The sequence below is a fragment of the Barbus barbus genome (assembly GCF_936440315.1).
Source record: "Barbus barbus genome assembly, chromosome: 12".
Taxonomy (NCBI): domain Eukaryota; kingdom Metazoa; phylum Chordata; class Actinopteri; order Cypriniformes; family Cyprinidae; genus Barbus; species Barbus barbus.
The window spans coordinates 18094197-18117195 of record NC_136740.1 but is presented as its reverse complement, the minus strand read 5'-3'; the positions used below and the strand labels follow the sequence as shown (position 1 = coordinate 18117195).

At 38.5% G+C, this 22999-nt stretch overlaps 1 protein-coding gene across 1 annotated transcript in view; it reads right to left on the bottom strand.

The window, feature by feature from the left end:
• The window catches only part of LOC306878268 (polypeptide N-acetylgalactosaminyltransferase 1), a 119331-nt gene that overhangs the window by 24383 nt on the left and 71949 nt on the right, over nt 1–22999 (bottom strand). Inside the window, exon 5 of the mRNA XM_079430509.1 lies at nt 7414–7580. Coding sequence (XP_079286635.1) covers nt 7414–7580 — 167 coding nt within the window. The remainder of the gene's footprint in view (nt 1–7413; nt 7581–22999) is intronic.

The window sequence follows — 22999 nt, the reverse complement described above, 5'->3', positions numbered from 1 at the left end:
GTGTTTGTGAGTGAATGTTCACCCTGGAGCTGCACACCCCGAGCCGGGTCACATGGAGCACTCGTGCAGGGCTTTCAGCAGCCATTGCAGTGACGCTGGAGGGCAACAGAGTCACGCAGAGGTCATCTATGTAGAGGTCAGAGCACTCCGGTGCAGCTGCCAACGAGACCAATGCCAGTGAAAGACCCGCAGGACACATTTCTACAGTCAGCTGAAACGCTCCTGACCTCTTGGGTCACTCAGAGTCAGTGGCGTAACGGGGATTTGCAAGTGCAAAAACTTGGTGGCGCCTCAAAACAGCAGCCTACAAGAATAAACTTAAAACATGAAAATATTTCAATGCAATTTTGGTTTACTTAATTCATGCAGTCTAAACCGATATGATCTTTTAAAGGGACACTTCACTCAAAAATAAATTCAGTCATCATTTACTTGCCATGAGGGTCATTAAAAATGCATAACTGTCTTTTTTACGTTAAACATATGAGAAGATATTTTGAAAAATGTCACAGTGAAGGTCCAATATTGATCATCACTGACTTTAACTCGATGCATTCATTAAAATATCTTATTTTGTGCTACACAGAAGAAAGTGAATAATACACATTTAAAACAACATGAGGTTGAGTAAATTTTGGGTGAATTTTAGCCTTTTAACAAACTTGAACTGTTTTTTTTTGGATGCCTCTCCAGTAATTTTATAAAATAATTATATTAATTCAGTTTGTTTATTCTTAAAAACCGTGCTTTGCTAAATAAAATTAAATTTAGGATAAACTAATTAATTGTACCATGTAATCATATAGACAGATTAATTCATAATTTATTGTCGGTTTCTTTCTTGCCTTCTTACCTCATCTCCAATCTCTCTGTTAGTGTTTAAAAATCAATAGGAAACTAAATGTTAACCTGATCCATCACAAAGCTTCACTGTTGCTTCATGGCATTCTACCACAAAGTATATGACAACATACTGGATATCAGCATTATCACTCACTGTGTGTCTTCACTATACCAGGGGTTTTCAAACCTGTCCTGGAGGGCCCCCAGCCCTGCACATTTTGTATGTCTGCCTTATCAGACACCCAATTCAGGTCTTGCAGTCTCTACTAATGAGCTGATGAGTTGAATCAGGTGTGTTAGATAAGGGAGACATACAAAATGTGAAGGGCAGGGGGCCTCCAGAACAGGTTTGAGAACCCCTGCACTATACTATCATAAATGTTCAGTGTTTTTGGTCGTGTCACTGCCTCGGCCCTCGGCACTCACATCAATGCGGGGATAGAGGCAACAGCAGTGCAGTGATGGAGAAGATGATTCAGGGCTATGGAAAAAGAAAACCTAAACCTCAACACCTGGATTGAGTAATTACATTAATAAGTACGACACCAGCTAAATCAGATTTCCCAGGATTCACCGCAGAGCAGGAGAAATGCATATGATAATTTGATTTATCGTTTAGAAATTAGTCATTTTGACATTTTAATGAGTTTTAGAGTAAGGTGTTAGGCTCAATAGACTAATGTATATACCATTTAGAAGTTAATAAAATTTAAACCACTGCAAAATGAGCAGCACAGTATATAAGAGAGCTAGAAATATGAAGATGCTCAAAGCCTTTGCACTTTTTCTTTATCACAATTATTTAATAGCTCTCGAGTGGTTCTAATAGCTCTAATAATGATTTCCATATTCAAAAATGTAATGAAATTCTGGCCAGTACCAACAAGGCAATAATTAATTTCATGCTATGACCAATAACTGATAAACGGCAGATATTAAAAATCTATTTTGTATATTATAAAAAAAGTCTAAAAAAATTAAATTAAAATTAAAATAATTTTAAATACTAAACTGTAATGCATTATGAAAAAATTATATTCACTTAAAGATTCTTTGTTTATATATATATATTTTTTTTTTTTTTTTTTTTTAAGAGAGCGTTAGATGATATCAAAGGTAAAAACAAATAAGAAGAGAATGTACAATTAAATGTCCAATATCAGCCAATATGTATCCAAAATCAACTGAAAAAAAATCCCTTATGTTGGCTGATAATCGATATGGTGTATACAGGTCCTTCTCAAAAAATTAGCATATTGTGATAAAGTTCATTATTTTCTGTAATGTACTGATAAACATTAGACTTTCATATATTTTAGATTCATTACAACACAACTGAAGTAGTTCAAGCCTTTTATTGTTTTAATATTGATGATTTTGGCATACAGCTCATGAAAACCCAAAATTCCTATCTCAAAAAATTAGCATATCATGAAAAGGTTCTCTAAACGAGCTATTAACCTAATCATCTGAATCAACTAATTAACTCTAAACACCTGCAAAAGATTCCTGAGGCTTTTAAAAACTCCCAGCCTGGTTCATTACTCAAAACCGCAATCATGGGTAAGACTGCCGACCTGACTGCTGTCCAGAAGGCCATCATTGACACCCTCAAGCAAGAGGGTAAGACACAGAAAGAAATTTCTGAACGAATAGGCTGTTCCCAGAGTGCTGTATCAAGGCACCTCAGTGGGAAGTCTGTGGGAAGGAAAAAGTGTGGCAGAAAACGCAGCACAACGAGAAGAGGTGACCGGACCCTGAGGAAGATTGTGGAGAAGGACCGATTCCAGACCTTGGGGGACCTGCGGAAGCAGTGGACTGAGTCTGGAGTAGAAACATCCAGAGCCACCGTGTACAGGCGTGTGCAGGAAATGGGCTACAGGTGCCGCATTCCCCAGGTCAAGCCACTTTTGAACCAGAAACAGCGGCAGAAGCGCCTGACCTGGGCTACAGAGAAGCAGCACTGGACTGTTGCTCAGTGGTCCAAAGTACTTTTTTCGGATGAAAGCAAATTTTGCATGTCATTCGGAAATCAAGGTGCCAGAGTCTGGAGGAAGACTGGGGAGAGGGCAATGCCAAAATGCCTAAAGTCCAGTGTCAAGTACCCACAGTCAGTGATGCTGGTGTTTAGGGGTCGACCGATATGTGTTTTTCAGGGCCGATGCCGATACCGATACCGATTATTACAGACCAAGTAGACCAATAACCGATATATTGAACCGATATATATGTCTGGTGTAAAAATGAAAATGAATGTCAAAATTAAGAATAACAAGGGCTCTGACAAAAACGGCCTTCCCTAGTGTTGGTTGCACTTCTTACTCTTGTCTTCCCCCATGCATCCATCTACAATAAGGGTAATATATAAAGAGAGAGTTAAAAGTGGGGCCACTGCATGCTTCATGATTAAGCCTATGAATACTAAATACTACAGCTAAACAGCTTGGGGAAATGTAAGTATTTGGCTTCAATAATTTACATGTTAGAAATGTATGTGTAATAGCATAACCTCTCATAATTCTTCATTAATTATTTTCGGTTGACTAAATCATAACCTACAAGAGGTGACTATGCAATTCATCATCTAATGCACATCAATTGATTAATTTAAAAAGCGCAATGTATATAATACGTGTAAATAATTTAATTGTCTTCATAGCTCCATTGTAGAAGTTGCGAAGAAGACCGCAACTATTTTAATGAAACTATAACACTAATAGCCTGTTATAGGCTCACTTGGTTCAATAGCCTATTGAAATGTCCCAATTTCCGTCATCCTAATCTTGGCCTATGTGACAGCAACTTAATCTTGGCCTATGTGACAGTATCTTAGTCTTGGCCTATGTGACAGTAATTTCCATTAGTTTTCATTTACAGAGCAGTGCAAATGAAGGCATAAAACATTAATTTAATTTATCTTTTAATCAAATGAGAGTTGAACTCTATTTTTTGGCAAACAAATGTGTTTACTATTAAAATTAAAACATGTAAGAAATAGCGTATTGTGTGATTGTTCTTTTAAACAAAAGTTGTAATAATTGTAGTAGCATTAGTAAATAAACCGAACTTTTATTTTGACGGGTTGCCATGAGGACCTCTTAAGTTTCTGTAGCCTATTTATGATATGACGATCGTTTTACTCAAACGAAACAGTCAAATGCTCATGAAGTAACTCTCAGAGCAGTTCTGGGGATGATGTTCATATATTTATGTCCTCATTTAGTGACATGGCAGATGCGGAAAACACAGCGAGCGTCGCGCACTTCAGTGTGTGTGTGTGTGTGTGCGTGTGTGTGTGCGTGTCAAAACCGCGCGTCTGTGCCTTTCACATATACAGAGACATGCCGAACATGCAGAATTCATGTTTAAATAGTCTTTTTGCAGCTTAATGTTTACAGATAGTCCATATCATGAGTCGATTTAAGTGTACTGACCTACTTTTGATTAATTCATCCAAACTTTGACTAATTCCGTGACTCCGCGTTATACAGTAAATTCCATTTATATGACTGGATTCCGCGATTCCCCCATCTCGGACACCATAAATAGATAATATTGAGGTTTTTACAACTTCAGTGTAGTGGATTGTAATTTATTGCAACTTGTGCAAGGTCTGCTGCTGCCTTTGAGAGAGAACTGATGCGTGAAGCAGCAGCACCAGTTAGCAAGCGCTTTCGGTGTGAGAGTGCCTTTAGTCTTCCACGTTGATTGGTCGGACTCCTGACTCTCAACAAATCAGATGCGCGGTGGGCGGAGACTGCTCTAGGCCACAGAGTGGTGAGTTCCGACAGGCTGCATCAGAGCCAAATAGCGCGTTTCAAAATTAAATAATTTTATCGGTACATCGGTTTTGAAAATGACCGATGCCGATTATCATAAAAATGCTTAATATCGGTGCCAATAATCGGCCAGGTCGATAATCGGTCGACCCCTACTGGTGTTGGTCCACTGTGTTTTATCAAGGGCAGGGTCAATGCAGCTAGCTATCAGGAGATTTTGGAGCACTTCATGCTTCCATCTGCTGAAAAGCTTTATGGAGATGAAGATTTCATTTTTCAGCACGACCTGGCACCTGCTCACAGTGCCAAAACCACTGGTAAATGGTTTACTGACCATGGTATTACTGTGCTCAATTGGCCTGCCAACTCTCCTGACCTGAACCCCATAGAGAATCTGTGGGATATTGTGAAGAGAAAGTTGAGAGACGCAAGACCCAACACTCTGGATGAGCTTAAGGCTGCTATCGAAGCATCCTGGGCCTCCATAACACCTCAGCAGTGCCACAGGCTGATTGCCTCCATGCCACGCCGCATTGAAGCAGTCATTTCTGTAAAAGGATTCCCGACCAAGTATTGAGTGCATAAATGAACATAATGGCCATTCTTTTATTGGTCGGATGAAATATGCTAATTTTTTGAGATTTTCATGAGCTGTATGCCAAAATCATCAATATTAAAACAATAAAAGGCTTGAACTACTTCAGTTGTGTTGTAATGAATCTAAAATATATGAAAGTCTAATGTTTATCAGTACATTACAGAAAATAATGAACTTTATCACAATATGCTAATTTTTTGAGAAGGACCTGTGTGTATATATATATATATATATATATATATATATATATATATATATATATATATATATATATATATATATATATATATATATAGTAGATCCCTATGCTAAAAATACTGGTGGTTTTCACAGGACCCCGATTTTTAACACGAGCGTATATGTGAGCGTGTGTGTATGTGTGGGCTAATGATAATTTAATTCCAGGTATGTATTTATTACACCTGCTAATCCACTAATCCCATAATCTAGCCAAATTACAGGTTAGTGCAGCAGATAACGACAAAGACACTATAGCTGCAAACCCACATAGCAGCAGACACACAATAGAGCTAATCAGAGACGTCAGGCTGAACATGCACACACACTCTCTCTCTCTCTCTGTATAAATCTGTCTTAACAAACACGCTCGCTTTCCAGTGCGTAAATCACATTTCATCATTGACGTTAATACGCAACAAGGTCACCAGCCATCTTTTTCCTCCAGATCTGTTCTGTTCCCTTTCACTGCACACAAACTCACAAAATACACACAGTGAAAGCAGAGCTGACATGATACAGGCATTTTCAAAGAGTGGAAACAAAACCATGTCATTATCGCTGGAGTGCTGCGGTACAACATCCTCATCTTAATTTAGAGATCTGTGTGAGAGCATTTATTTGTGTATACAAGAGATTTCTGTGCTATCATTCCCCCTCTCAGCATTTAGCACCACATACGTCTGTCAAATTGACAGGTATGTTACTGATCTAACTAGACAATTCATCCAAGATTCATAATCAAAATGTCATAACTTGATCTTCCAGTAGTCTGCTTAAACCAAGCCCCTTTCTTAAAATCAACCTCAGCTTCGCATTCAGATCTGCCTCCATCCAATCAACAGCTGATGGATAGATCCAAGTCACCCGTTTCAATCAAATGTACATCACAAAATGGAAGAAAACATCTGTTACATTACAGTTTTAAGGGGACAGTTCACTCTAAATAGAAAACTGCCATTATTTCCTCACTCACAAGGCTTTCACAACCTCTTTGACTATTCTTTGGATTGCCCACAGAAACATATATAGCAGAATGCCTACACTGTCCTTTCCATACAATTCCATACAAGGCAAGTTATTGTACAGAACGGCTTTATTTCTTTCTGTGGATACAAAAATAATTGGAAAATAGTATAGCCTATACATCATATAGACTAGTATTATAGTGCTTTTTTGTCATTTGAAGCCTCATCAACTATTATTGTATAGAAAAGAACAGCATGAACGTTCTTCAAAATATCTAATTTTGTGTTTCACAGAAAAAAAGTTAGTCATACAGGTTTTAACAAACATGAGGGTGAGTAAATGATGACAGAATTTTTGGGTGAACTATAACTTTAACAAAAAAGAAAACGCTTCAGCAAACACGCATACTTAGGCACGTTTGTTTTCCTGACATGGTGGGAACTTTTCATTTACCTGTATTGTTTTTATACTGGAAAAATAATGTTTCCTATCCCCTATCCCTAAACTAAAGGGGTAACTCACCCTCAAGCCATCCTAGGAGTATATGACTTTCTTCTTTCAGACAAATACAATTGGAGTTATACTGAAAAATGGCCCGGCTCTTCCAAGCTTTATAATAGCAGTGAATGGGGATTGAGATTTTGAAGCCCAAAAAGTGCATCCATCCATCATAAAAAGTACTCCACACGGCTCCGGGGGGTTAATAAAGGCCTTCTAAAGTGAGGCAATGCATTTGTATAAGAAAATGATCCATATTTAAAACTTTATAAATCGTAATATCTAGTTTCCTCTAACTGTTGTGCGCGCATACACGAGAGAGTGGCATTCCAGCAGATGACTTCTCTTTAAGACATGCTCCCAAAGCTCCAAAGCTGTTAAACTTATGACCCTTGGCTCTCCACAATATAAGAGATTTCAAGTTTTATTATCCTTGTGGAAACATTTGGTCCCCAAAACATTGCTGAAATCTAGTGTGCGCACACTCACCTCTCTCACTGAAGTCATCCACCAGAACAATTTCCTCCAGCAGGGATCTCGGTGACCTGTCGATGACGCTGTGGACCGTTCGGAGCAGCGTGGTCCACGCTTCATTATGGAACACAATCACCACACTGGTGCGTGGGAGATCGTCTGGATACACCTTCGTTTTACATCTGCAAAATATAAAACTTGGCAATGAGAATCGACAAAACCTGCAGACAATCAAGTTCAAGATATTAAAAAGTCTACATTCTCCTAAACTCTCTTCCCTCCAGAGCACAGAAATGAACAGACCGCACAGGGTCTGGAGAGCTGCAGAGAGCTCTGTTTGAGATGAGTGGAGATTAGCCCTTATCAGAAACACACAGGCTGTTATGGAGAAAGGGTGAGCGGAGAGCTGCTGGAAAGACTGTGAATGCATCTCATTTAGTGTGAGGAGCTCTAAAAACAGATGACACTGGAATAAATGATGAGAGAGCCTGAATGAATGTTTGTGACTTTGGCGGGTTTGGTGTAATATTCAGTGTGAATGAGTTAACAATCAGCATTAACCAACAGAAACAAGAAAGATATTTATTATTACTGTTATTAGTACTTTCATCTAGTCTTTATCTTTAGCTCAATCTTCTTAAAGGAACAGTTCATCTAAAAATATATGTCTGAACATAACAGAAGCTTAGAGGAATGCTGACGGTTTCATACAATGAAAATAAATGAGCCATATGGTGTCAATGATGGCAATGCGATTGGTTCTTCTGTATTATAAACTATCGTGACACACCAAATTTGAATATGAGCATGTTTAAGTTTCACAAATAAAAAATATAACATTCAGTAAATGATTTAGGACTTCAAATTTCTGTTGGTTTTTGAGTATATGGAGCCCCTAAAGCGACATGGTGATAGAAAAAAATAAGAGATGGGAGAAAAGAATAATATGTTTTTGTATATTAGCATAAAATGCATATTAGCATTCCTGCCTAATTTCTTATTGTATATTAGCCTAAAAGCATAAACTGTTTTTGCGTTCACTCACAAAACACTGGAATAAATGATGACAGAGAGCCTGAATGAATGTTTGTGACTTTGGCAGGTTTGGTCACATATAAAGTTCGAGATGGTGCCGTAGATGGCAGCTACTGTGCATTGCTCTTCAGTGTTTGTACTGTTTTTGTTTGTTTTTCCTGTTTTTTGTTACTCAAATACGATCAGTTTTGCCAGGGATGACCTGCTGAACATTCGGCAGAACACAACACAAAATCTTTTACCGGATTCTGACTACTCGGATGTTTTGCTGGACATTGTAGTTGGCGGAGCCGTAGCTCTGATCAAACACTTCAGGAGGACGCACAGACGTGGGAAGCGAGCCGGCGCGCTCGTGAAGCGTCGTCAACGCGGATTTCGAATGCCGTTGCCTAGCATCCATCTGGCGAATCTCCGCTCTCTACCCAACAAAACAGACGAACTCCTGCTCTCTCGGACAAACAAAGATTTTTCTAACTCTGCTGCTCTGTGTTTCACGGAAACCTGGCTAAATGGCGACATACCGTACAGCGTACTACATCTGCCTAATTTCCAGCTGATCAGAGCAGATCAGGACGCGGAATCAACGGGGAAATCGCGCGGCGGTGAGACGTGCTTTTACATCAATGAGAGGTGGTGTACAGATGTAGCAGTATTAAAGAAGATGTGCTGTTCAGATCTAGAAACGCTCTTCATTAATTGCAAGCCGTTCTATTCGCTGCGGGAGCTCTGCTCGTTCATTCTCGTGAGTGTCTACATTCCACCGCAAGCGCACGTGAGCACAGCTTTACAGAAACTCGCTGATATGATCACAGACACAGAACAACAACACCCGGACTCTGTTTTAATCATTCTCGGGGACTTTAATAAAGCAAATCTCTCCCGCGAACTGCCAAAATACAGACAGCACATCACATGTCCCACCAGAGAGAGTAATATACTGGATACTGGTTACACAGCGATAAACGACGCATAGCACTCTGTCCCACAAGCAGCTTTAGGACTCTCTGATCACTGTTTGGTTCATCTTATTCCTTCCTACAGGCAGAAACTTAAATCTGCAAAACCTGTATTAAGAACTGTTAAAAGATGGACTAATGAAACAGAGTAGGATTTACAAGCCTGTTTCGCTCTCACTGATTGGACTGTTTTTGAAAATGTTGCCAACAATCTGGACGAGCTCACAGAGACTGAAACCTCTTATATCAGTTTCTGTGAGGATATGTGCATTCCTACCAGGACTCATTTAACCTACAACAATGACAATCCATGGTTCACTGAAAAACTCAGACAGCTCCGTCAGGTCAAAGAAGGTGCTTACAGAAAGGGGGATAAAGTCTTGTATAAACAGCCCAAATACACACTGGAAAAGGAGATCAGAGTGGCAAAGAGGAATTATTCTGACAAAATAAGGAACAAATTCTCTTCCAGTGATCCTGCTTCAGTGTGGAAAGGTATGAAGGATATTACCAGCTACAAGTCACCATCCCCCAGCGCTCTGGAGAATCAACAACTGGCAGACGATTTGAATGACTTTTACTGTAGCTTTGAAAAAACAACCCACACCCGCCCTGAACACCTCTCCACACAACCATTAATACCTCCAGCAGCCCCCCTCTCCCCCACACCTACAATTCAAATCAGTGAAGATGACGTGTGCCAGGTCTTCAGAAAGAACAAAAGAAGGAAAGCACCAGGCCCAGACGGTGTGTCACCAGCCTGCCTAAAAACCTGTGCTGATCAGCTAGCCCCCATCTTCACACAGATCTTAAACAGATCACTGGAGCTGTGCAAAGTCCCCTCATGCTTCAAACGCTCCACCATCATCCCCTTCCCAAAGAAACCCAAAATTACTGGACTTAATGACTACAGACCTGTGGCTCTAATGTCTGTGGCCATGAAATCATTTGAAAGACTGGTTTTGGCTTATCTGAAGGTCATCACTGGACCCTTACTGGAACCCCTGCAGTTTGCCTACAGAGTAAACCGGTCTGTGGATGATGCTGTCAATATGGGACTGCACTTCATCCTGCAGCATCTGGACAGACCAGGGACTTATGTGAGGATCCTGTTTGTGGACTTCAGCTCGCTTTTAACACCATCATCACGGACACCCTTCAGAATAAACTGTCTCAGCTCTCCGTCCAGCACATCCAGCACTCGTACCATCAGCACTGGAGGTCCTCTGGGCTGCGTTCTCTCCCCACTGCTCTACTCCCTCTACACCAACGACTGCACATCTAAAGACCCCTCTGTCAAGCTCCTGAAGTTTGCAGATGACACCACACTGATCGGCCTCATTCAGGATGGTGACGAGTCTGCTTACAGACAGGAGGTTAAGGAGCTGGCTGTATGGTGCAGTCTTAACAACCTGGAGCTGAACACGTTCAAAACTGATGAGATGATCATGGACTTCAGGGGAAACCCCCCTGCACTCCCCCCACTCACCATCATGAACAACACTGTAACAACAGTGGAGTCATTCAGATTCCTGGGCACCACCATCTCCCAGGACCTGAAGTGGGACAATCACTTTGACTCTATTGTGAAAAAGGCCCAGCAAAGGTTGTACTTCCTTCGCCAGCTGAGGAAGTTCAACCTGCCACAGGAGCTGCTGAAACAATTCTACTCTGCCATCATTGAATCTGTCCTCTGCACTTCAATAACTGTCTGGTTCAGCTCAGCTACCAAATCTGGCCTCAGAAGACTACGGAGGGTAGTCCGGACTGCTGAGCGAATCATTGGTACAACCCTCCCCACTCTCCAAGAACTGTACTTATCCAGAGTGATAATGAACACTTGACAATAAAACGCAGAACACACAACTCTATTATTTATTCACCACACTTGCTTACTTTTTATCTAATTTTTTCATTTCAAATTTGCACATATCAGACCTGTACACACATAATTGTCTATATTATATATTGTGTTTTTGCTGTTTTGTATATTGCCTATTTGGATATTTGTATTATTCTTTATTATCTGTGTCCTGTCCTGTTGCTGTCTTTCTGTTGCACTGTGGAGCTTCTGTCACTAAAACAAATCCCTTGTATGTGTAAACATACTTGGCCAATAAAGCTCATTCTAAAGCTTCTAAAGTTCTAAAAGTTTTGCGTTTCCCAAGAAACTGTGCATTTGTGCTCCCAAGACACTTTGCATTCTCTCACAAAACTTTTGCGTTTGCATGAAAAACCTCTGAGTTCCCCCAAGAAACTTTGTATTCGTTCACATAAATTTTAGGCAAAGTGTCTCGGGGGAACGAAAAATTAATCACATTTTTTTCTCATCAAAGGGCACCATAGAGCTATTAGTTTAAGTTCTGTTAAAATAAGGTTACTTAATTTATCCATTTTTGTTCATTTCATTGTTAGATATATTTTCAGTACTCTGTACTGTTTTATTCTTTTGTTAATTTTTTATTTGTTAATATTACTTGTTTACTCAATCTACAGTAATGTTTATTTTTACTTTATTTTTCTTATTCACCAATTCTCATTGAAGCCAGTTATTCTGGAAATGCTCTGGCATTAAGAACGTTCTTTAACACACAATGGATTTAGTTGAAGAGGGAGAAAGTGAGATTCCAATCTTTCTTGGATTCCAGAATATGGTCTGAAATTCCAATCAACGTTTCCGTAAACATTCCATTTCTCAACTTCCTTATTGGTCTAAATTTCAATCAGTCATCCAGAGCATGGGCTCTGATTGGTGGTTTGAGGGGCTGTGGGCAGGTTCAGAGAATGTGTTGATTGTTTTGTCAATTATGTAACTGCAGGTCACTGTGCCAGTCTATGCTGCTGTAGGAAGAGGAAAGCCAGTGTTTGTTGTATCTGGAGAGCTAAAGTGGGACACACACTTCAACTTCCTGCCTCATTTCCTGTTTGCCCTGGCACAGCTGGGGGATTTTTTCCTGCGATCACCCAAAAAGACAAAACATCAAGCACAAAACCACATTCAGCAGCAAACATAACTACAATGATCCAAATGATTAATAACTTACACAAAAACAATGACACTAAAACATTTAAAACAAAAGAGACAAAACACCTTCCAACCTACTTGCCATCACACACACAATTAATTAAATGAAGGTGAGGGGTTGTAGCCCATCATGTCCCATCACTGCGGTAACACAGACCCTCTTGGCCCCTTCTTTCTTAAACTCATCATCTGGAAACACACAGACTGCTCTTTTTAAATTCATTAACCTGATGTCGCCTCTCAGGACCCCAGACAATGGTTTAATTTGCAGCCGAGGCGTCTCATTGGTCAGCCCTGCTACCTGCTTGATTAAAATGAAGCACAGATTTCGCTCTCATTCCTTGGTGTCCGTTCTCCTAGATTTTCTTTCTCTCTATAAAAATCAATTTTGTAAAGAAGGGAGATCATGCATCCCTTCCCTCCAATCAGCACAGACACCATCAAAGTGTGAGCGAGTTGAGTGGGTGAGGTAGCATATGCCTGGCTATGGCTTTATATGTGCGTGTGTGTGTGTGTGTGTGTGTGTGTGTGTGTGTCTGTGTCTAAGAGCAAAGGCTAAATCAGCCTAAAATAGCTGCGACAATGTGGAAACGAATGGCTGATCAAAAGATGGAAAGAATCAAAGTTGAAACACACACACACACACATGCTCGCACAAACCCTCAGAGACGCCAGACACGCACAAAATCACATTTCTCAGGCCCTAGGAATAATTGGGTATATTTGGTGCAATCAGAGAGACAAAAACAGCCGTAGGTCTGTAGAACTCTTCCATCACTCTCTCGCTCTCTCACACACACACACACACACACACACGCTCATTATTATACTGGATTTTTTTATCAGACTCCTCAGGCCAAATCATGCTTAACTTCAGCAAAGAGAGAGAGAGAGAGAGAGAGAGAGAGAGAAAGAGAGATGCAGTGGAAGAAGAATATGAGCTTTATAGAATATGAGTTATTCAGTCATTTACAGGACATCCTACTAGACTGAGTTAGTCCAGTGACACAGCTCACTGCGATTTTACACACATTTTCAGCTAGGTGCATGTGTGTGTGTGTTTGTGAGGAGTAATTGAGAACAGCCTTTCTCTTTTACTTTTGCTCGCCTTCTAAAGCAGAAATAACAGCCAGAGGACACACAGGATCGGTTAGTCATCAGTTCTCAAAGTCACCATAATCTCAAACACACACATCCTAAATCCAAATCTCTCTGACCAGCGCTTTCATCATATCTAAGAACAGAACCAAAACAGAAAATGAAAATACAAAAACAACCAGCTGGTGTCACGGCCGGCTTCATAATCCAAAACACAGACTGCAAATGGCAATTGTGGGCTGAAGGACACATTTGACTAATTTGTACGATTTTATTTGGTCAAACCTTTGTGTAGTTGTGTAAAGCAGTTGAAATAAAATTTCAATTGGTTGTGAAGCCACTCTGTCACACACACAGACCACTCCTTTCTGTCAGCATTTTTACGTTTACATTGCTATAAATTTATACAGGTATGTATATAAATGTTGTTCTTTTAAACTTTTATTCAGCAAAGAATCAATCCAAAAAAAATCAGTTTCCACAAATAAATTTGAGCAGTTTTCAATATTGATAATAATAATAAATGTTACTTTAGCATCAAATCAGCATATTACAGTAGCATGATTTCTGAAGGATAATGTGACTGTCACATGTATGTTCCCATTTAGTTCCTGTTTTTCCTTATTTGGTTTAGTTCCTTTTCTCATTAGTTAATCATCATTCATTCTGTCCACCTGTTATGTTCCATTATCTCATTTATCTCCCTCCATTTAAGCCCTGCGTTCTCCTGAGTTTCTTGATCTCGGATTTATGTTGTATTGAATGGTTTAAGTGTGTTGATGTTCATTAAAAGGATCTCCATGTTTAATTCCTCTTCGTGCGTGCTTACTACAGTCACGACAGCGTGGCAGAGACACTGAAATGTTGGATTAATGATGTTGAAAATTCAGCTTTTGAAATATTAAATTATTAAAATAGAAAACTAAGCTATTTAAATTAAACTACTATTTTACAATATATAAGTTTATACTGTATCAAATAAATACAGCCTTGGTGAGCATAAGAATCTTCTTTAAAATATTTAAAAACGTACCAACAACAAACTTTTAAATGATACTAGGCAAAAAAAATGTGATATGTGATTATAAAGTGGAAACAGTGCCTCATCTCACATCACCTCCTTGACTCCAAAACTTTAGTATCTTAGTGAAAATTATTTTTACATTACTCATTTATTATTTAAAACATTATACATTAATTTATTCATTCTGTAGAGTAAATTATTTCCTCATGTTTTTAGAAGGCATGCCTCTCTTGACTCCTCAGAAACTCTTTTTTATTTACCATGCCAATAAAAGCTACCTGAATCTAAGAGAAAGTAAAAAGAGACACATAAAAACAAAGACTGTCAAACTGTAAAGGAAATCTTGTGTTACCTTACCACAGTACAGCTCTCAGCATCAAACACACACACCCAGACAGCAGGAATGCAGTGAAGGAGAAAAGGTCAGATTGTTCCCAGCTGTGAGCTGTTCTCTCTATGCGACACACAACTATAAAAACAGTGTGTGTTGGCGTGGTTGTGTAAATCTATGCTGACTGCAAGTTTACAGTCTTGACCATATGCTTTTAATGGTTCTGCACAACTTGCTAATTACAAAAATACAAGCCAAAAACGTTTTGCTCGCCACACTGGGAAGTAGGGCTGCACGATTAACCTTTATCGCATCGACATTGAGGTTTTAACTCCTGCAATAACATAACCTCAGGAGTCTGAGGTTTTTTCCCCCGCCTCTGACATTTGAGTGACAAACCTATTAGCCAATCAAAATGGTCGAATCTCGCATTCCTGGCTTGCTGGCCAATTAGAAATGGCAATGGAAACAAGGTTGTATGCAGTGCACCGGCTTTCTGTCAGCAGCAAAGCAGCTAACACACAACGTGTACCTCGAATTGTGCCAATAGAAAAAGCTTGTAACTGCGCAGAAATGGCCGAAGGCACTTCTTCGGTGACGGGAGAGGAAGCGGGGGAGCACTTGGTTAACAAGAAGGGTGGTACTTCAGCTGTTTGGACTTATTTTGGATTCGCGAAGAACGACGTGGAGCAAAAGAGTGCTAAATGTAAAATATGTCGACGTGCTGTGGCCAGATCCAGAAGAAACACTACCAATCTATACCAGCATCTTAAAAATCACCACCGACAGTAATATGATGCATGCACAAAAAGTGTGGATGAAGACGAAGCCACGACTAGCCATGGAAAAAGTAAATGGCAGTGGACTACAGAATTATTTTGTTTTTCTAATTGTAAATCTAAATCTAATAAGAATTCATTTTCTATTTTTCAGTGTTTAAGATTGTTAAATTTAAAAACAAATGACCAAGTGGTTAAGTTAATTTCCATTATGTCTTCTTATTCTTTGGTATTTAGGTTCAGGTATTTAATAATCACGAAGCATCAAACAATCTCATTACCTCAATCACTATGTATGTAGTTTATTTAACCCTCTGTGTCGTAAAAGTAACAACATATTTTATTCATAATTTTAGGTTTTATGCACTTAAAAGTATCGAACGCAAAAATCGAAAATCGCATCGCAATCGCAATATTTGTCAGGAAAAACCGCAATTAGGTTTTTTCTCAAAATCGTGCAGCCCTACTGGGAAGGCAAACCAAAAAACTCACACGCAGAGACAAAAGAAGCAAGAATAAAAAATACAAAACAAGAAATCAAGCAATGCATAATTTAGCTGACGAATCGCACAGTGATTATGATCATCACATCATTAAACAGTACACCGAACAGCCAATCAGGTCACACTTTTGAACAGTTAATCATGGTATGAAGGTCAATACAATAACAAATCTTGTTAAGGGGATCATATTCTACAGCAGAGATGTTCAATTAATGATCCAAAAGGTCCAGCCTCTGATTGCAACGGAGGTACTCATACAGAGGACAAATTAGGATCAACTGTTTAATCAGTTGTCTATTGTTTTCGAACCCCCTTGCTGCATTCTCATTTTCTGCAGAGTTGTAACAAAAGTATAAATTTCTCACTGCCGTTTCTGCGCTACTGTTTTTAAAATAACTGTTGTCATCTGACTGAAGCTCTTTTTTAATCAGCAACAGGGCGCTTTAGCGGGAATTGTTGAAAAGAAGCGCGTCTGGAGCTAGTTCAAAATATTAAAAGAGACAGCAGCCAAAGATCATTACCACAAACAACACTGAGCACTTTTGATGTGTACAGCTCTGTTGTTTTGACATATTGTTTAATGTAACTGTTAAAACGGTAATGGTGTAACTGTTGTCTCGCGGAACTGGTACCAGACCGGATCAAACCTGTCTAATATTCAGTTCCAGTCTTTATTCATATTGTGAATTCACTTTTTATTTTTATTTATGCATTTTCCATTTCATTTGAGTTGAAGTTAAGTAATTTTGTTGTGTTTTATTATTTTTATATTTCTATATAGTTCAATAGTTTTTTATTCTTTATTTCAGATTTAGTTTACTTATAAGTTTTAGTTGTACTCATTAGTACATCAAGTCAAGCTAAATGAAAATGAGAAATGTTGCCTTGACAGCGAACTGAAATAAAGGAAGTTTGTTTTTTCAGTTATAGTTCAGTCAGATATTTCACAAAAAAAGAAAATTCTGTCATTATTATTCACCCTCGTGTCATTCCACATCCGTAAGATCTTTGTTCGTTTGGATTAAATTACAATAGCTTTCTGACCCAAACAGCAACAGAACTACCATGTTCAATAAAATAGCCCATGTGACTTCAATGATTCAACTATACATTTATGGAGCTACTTTTTGTGCGCAAAGAAAACAAAAATAATGTTGTTATTTAACAACTGACCTATCGGTAAGCCCCTCCCCTCGAATGCAGATGAGCCAGTGGTACTCAAGGAACAGTTGCACGGGGACCGGAACTCGGACATCTTTAGGTTTCAGCGCCATAGAGAAATATTGGAAGATCCGATCATCGGTTTGATGGTGTTTATGCTACAAAAATGGAAAAACTATGTGCCTGGGGTACTTCTAACACTGATTCCAGGTATCCTGAGAGGATGGGCAATAGAGTTTATTTTATTACATTTACTAAACCCAAACAAAACAGAGCAAAATGTCCCTAAGCATTCAACCCCAATCCCAATGAAGACAAAAACATTCATTTTCTTGTTGTCATACACTCATTAAGTTACAATTTTCATCTGATCAAGCAGAACGTTAATGTCATCTTGCATTTCAGCAAGGTATCTCTGGCTAAAACCAGCTAGCATTGAAGTTAGTGAGTCAGTGCTGAAGTACAAACCTAAATAGCCAACTGTTTTCACGTCCTGTACAGTGTAGGTCAAAAACACATAAACGAAGGTCTATATTTCAGTGCCTCTCCATATTAAAATGGTTAAACGTACATGAATTTAATCGTACTCTGCGCTACATGAACAGTGTTGATCCTTGCACTGTGATCTGTATACCCTCACTTCGAGTTACCCACCATATTTATTTTTAAATATTTTATATAGGCTATCCCTCCATGGCATATTTAATTCCCACTTGAACATTGGCCCTTCTGTGTCCAAAATTGCTCAAAAACCGTGGGACAAGGTTTTCACACTGACTGTCATTGTAAGACAGTGAGCAGATTGTTTGTTTGTCCGAGGGAACAACAGCAACTAAGGGGGGCGGTCTTACCGATAGGTCAATTTCTCTCTTCCGTGTCAGAATTCAACGCACATTCACGACAGTACCACGATGCATGGGTGTGCATTCCGCTGATTGAAAACAAGTAGCAGTGTGCCCAGGTTCTATGTCAGAACACGGCTCCTGCATCAGCAGCACCACATGCATGCGTTGTGGTGCTCTTGTGAATGCATGGAGGAGACTGACATGGAAGATAAGCAGTGGCGTAGCAGATGGGCACGCAGTGCACACACTGCAGGGGGGCCCCGTGATAAATTCCTATTGGGGTGCATCGAAAGACGATGATCATGTATCGACAATAGCCAGAGATATTGTCAAAAGCATCAAACACTGGCAATATTATGAGTATTTGGCATTTCCAATTAATGTAGAACTGTTACATTTTCTTTTTATTATTAGGTCAATGATTATTATTAGGTTATTTTTATTATTAAATAAAATAAGTGCTGTGAGGATAATAAAAGATTAGGCTATTATATTACTCCTCATTGAAAACGTTTTAAAAAAGGTATTTAAAACTGGTCTATTATACAATGATTTATAGGCCTATAATTAAAATTATTCATTAACACTGCAGTCATCAATAAAAATTAAGAGCAGCTTTATTTCAAGATTTTCAAAAACAACCTGTTTAACACGAAATACATTTCTTCTCATTTTTTACACTGTTTGGGCCACAAGAGAAATATTAAGGGAATAATTTAAAACAGTTATATATCATTATCAGCATATAAAGTAGATTTGTCTCTTGTCATCTCTGGGAGAATATGTGCTGTTAATGCAGCAGTGAAAAAACACAAACGTGAAACTCATTTATTGCCTCATAAATCTTCTTAAATCAGTTTTCTGTTTTGCAGAAGTTTCAGGGATCATCTAGATGACACAATATTGGGACAGTTTACGCAGGGGTGTTTTTGGGAAGAAATAGCCACAACTAGGAACAAATACATGAAGATGCTTGCGCACACACACACACACACACACACTTTCTTTCCCCTTTGGCAGATACATTTTCAGTAGCTTTCATCTCCACTTTCCTTTTTTTCTCGCCTAGTTATTCCACTTCCTTCCTTCCGTAGAGATTGAGATATCTTACTTCTTTGATATCAGATCTCTCTCTCTCTCTCTCTCTCTCTCTCTCTCCGGCTCTCACTCATCCTCCTTTGATATGTAATTTAGAGAAACAGAATAATGTATTCCATTTTACTCCATTCAGAGCAGCAAAACAGTAATTTAGTACACATCACACACAGCACTTAGGCGCTATGAGTGTGTGTGTGTGTGTGTAAGACAAGGGAGAGAGCAGAATGTAAGGGAAAACAGAGAGGTAACTGGGAAAAGGTTTATCTGATGATGCACAGTAAAGCATAATGACATGTTTGAAAAGCGTTGCTAAGATACTGTCAAATCAGTCCGATCAGAATCTGATCCTCCAACCAGACGAAAAACGATCCTTAAAGCTGAAGTGCTTCAGTTTTCCTTCCCCATGCAGAGACAAGGAGAAGTAATCAACAATCATCATTCTATCAGAAATACACATCTAATTTTCAATATAGCAATATAGAAAGAATAGTTTTCTCTGGGAAGTCTGCTGCATATTTTGAAAGAAATTATGAATAGAATAGACTATACTTATGACTTTGATTTTGAGTGCATGTCATTTTCTATACACACTCAGTGGACCCCAGAACAGCCCTTCATGACATGGATTTAACAAGATGCCAGAATCCTTCTTGGTGCATGTCGAAATGATCACGTCATGCAGATTTGCAGCAGATTTGTTAGATTTGTGTGTGAGGAGAATGAACGAGGGAGAGAGAGAGAGATGAGAAGATGGATCCTTCTTCTTCCCTTACATGTTTTTGAGCTGTAGAGTCAACAAAACACATCAGACCATGTGCTCTCACGCAAATATGAGGTCATATTTGCAGAGAAAATCAGAAGCAGGCAAACATGATGACTCTCACAGGCTCATAACTCTATTCCAGCTGCAGCATACACACCCCACACTGCGCATCCCCACTTGCTCATATTCTGTCACTTCAACATAGAAAACCATGGGCAAACTTTAAAACTGTTACTTGACCCGTTTGCATGGTTGAATCAAACAAATTAATACAAAAAAATTATTGTAGACCAACATTCTGCATGTTTCTAATTTAATTTTACTTCTTTTTTTTGTAAGATGTACCACTTTAGTATAGGGACCAGTTCTCATTATTGACTAATTGCTTATTAGCATGCCTATTATTAATAAATTGGCTGTTTATTAGTACTTACAAAGCACATATTCTGCAAGACCATATTTTTCATCCCTAATCCGACCCAATATCTAAACTTAACAACTACCTTACTAACTATATATAAGCAGCAAATTAGGAGTTCATTGAGGCAAAAGTCATAATTAATGGTGTGTTAATAGCAAGAATTGGAATAAATTGTGACCAAATGTTGTTATTTATAAAACAAACTTATTGTTTATTTGATCATTTTTCTATCTCTTAAAATAAATGCTGTTCGTCTGAGCTATCCATTCATCAAAGAAACTTGAAAAAAATGCTAATCAGCATATTAGAATAATTTCTGAAGGCTCGTGTGACACTGAAGACTAGAGTAACGGATGCTTAATATTCCGCTTGCCATCACAGGAACAATTTATTTACTTAAAATTTACTTTTAATACACTCTAAAAATGATGTTAAATGCTGTCTGCCAAGAAGAGAAACTATAGACACCTCCAAGCACACCTGCACACACACACACACACACACACACAAAGAGAGTCACAGTTTGACAATGCATCTGTTAATATCAAAGAGTTTAAAACAAATATTGGAATGCAAACTGGAATTTTGAGCCAAATTGTACAGCCCAAGCCATCAGAACCGAATCGAAATACATGGTTAAAAAACTGAGGTATGAATTGAACCACTGGCTAACTGTATTGTTGCATCCAAATATATATACATATATATACACACACACACAGATGGTAAGAGATGGTACTACATAATTACAAAACTCATTAAACAAGAATAATCCTGGCATTTTTATCAGACCTGCAGTTCCCTCCAGTGACCCAGTGATTTATCACCCTGCCAGGCACTGCCAGGATGCATATGCAAACGATTCAGTTCATTAAACACACTTGACGTAATGCTTGACGTGCAGCTCTATGCGAGTGTGTGAATATTGCGTCTGCCTCACAGACGTGTTTCTGCTTTACTTGGCTCCGAGACCTCGGGTGATATTATTGTCATGGTGGAATAGTTACCATGGTGGCGCCTTGAAAGAGAGAACATCCAGGGACTTATTAAAACCGTAAATATTTAAGGCAAGGCCTTTTGAAAGTGTGTGTGTCCACTGCAGAGGGACAAACTCCACATTATTTAGTGCAGTGGGAACGGAGGGGGAACAGTTTGAAGCGATATCACACAGAACAAAAGAAGCGTCACAAATACACATGCACACAAAAGTCTTTTTCTTTGCTTTCTCAAGGACGAATGTGGCATCTTCTCTACATATCTTTCCTTTCCTCTGTGTCACAGAAATAGAAGGTGTATTACGTAGTGTGAAAAATACACACACACCCACACTCACAATCCACACACAGTAATCTGACCTCTACGGCAAATATTAGCAGTTAATATTTGACGTGGCAAACGCTTACAGGATAATAGGTGTTTAAATAACACTTAGGGACACATCAAACAATTCCTCACACACTACGTAATTCACAGTCCAGTGTCTTATGTAAATGTAACTATGAGTTTGGACATGTCTTCACAAAAAGGCTCAGTGAATATGTACTACAATATGAAATATTTAATTTAATTGAAATGTTCTGTAATACTTTTTAATTGATTTTGTTGCACATACTACTATAATTAATTACATATTTGTACACTACCATTCAAACGTTAGGGGTCATTGAGATTTTTTTTGTTTCTGAAAGTCTCTTATGCTCACCAAGGCTGCATTAATTTGATCAAAAATACAGGAAAAAAACAGTAACATTGTGAAATATGATTACAATTAAAAATAACTATTTATTTGAATAGATTTTAAAAAGTAGTTGATATTTAGTGAACTTTTTTCATAGAAAGTTATTTGAAACAGAACTCTTGAGTAGCATTATAAATGGAATTACTCTCTTTTCATTCATTTACTGCATCCTTGTTGAATAAAAATATAAATTTCTTTAAAGTAATATAGAATCTTACTGACCCCAAACTTTTGAACACTTTAGCATAATTATGTGTATTTAATCACATTTGAATGGGCAGAAATTCTCATCACATAACACTGCAAAACAACAAACAATACAAACTCTAGTGTTTTACAAAAAAATAGACAAACTGCATGTAAAAATAATGTTGCTTATGTGTCGAATAAGCAACTTCTCGAGCAATTTCTCAACAAAACTAAAATATAATACACACACACACACACACACACACATACACACTCACAGACAGATAGATATATTGTGCTACAATGTGAAAAACGCTAATAACAGAACGAATGTGTGTCCAAACGGTTGACTGCTAGTGTACGTTGTGACCAAATGCTGCTTAATCTTCACATTTGAAACCAAAGACGGAAAGCAGCTGAAAAGAGAGCAGACCACATCCTGCTTTAAGTAGAAGAGTTCAGCTCTTTCATTCTCACTCAGATTTCGACCAGTTTCTCCTCAACTCTTTGGTTTGACAAGTTTGTGCATAAATACGTTCTTCATATGTTCTTAGTTATAAGAGTTAGAAGATCACATTCTTATGAAGGTGATAGTTGCGAGTCTGATGCTGTATGTGTGTGTGTGTGAAGTTAGG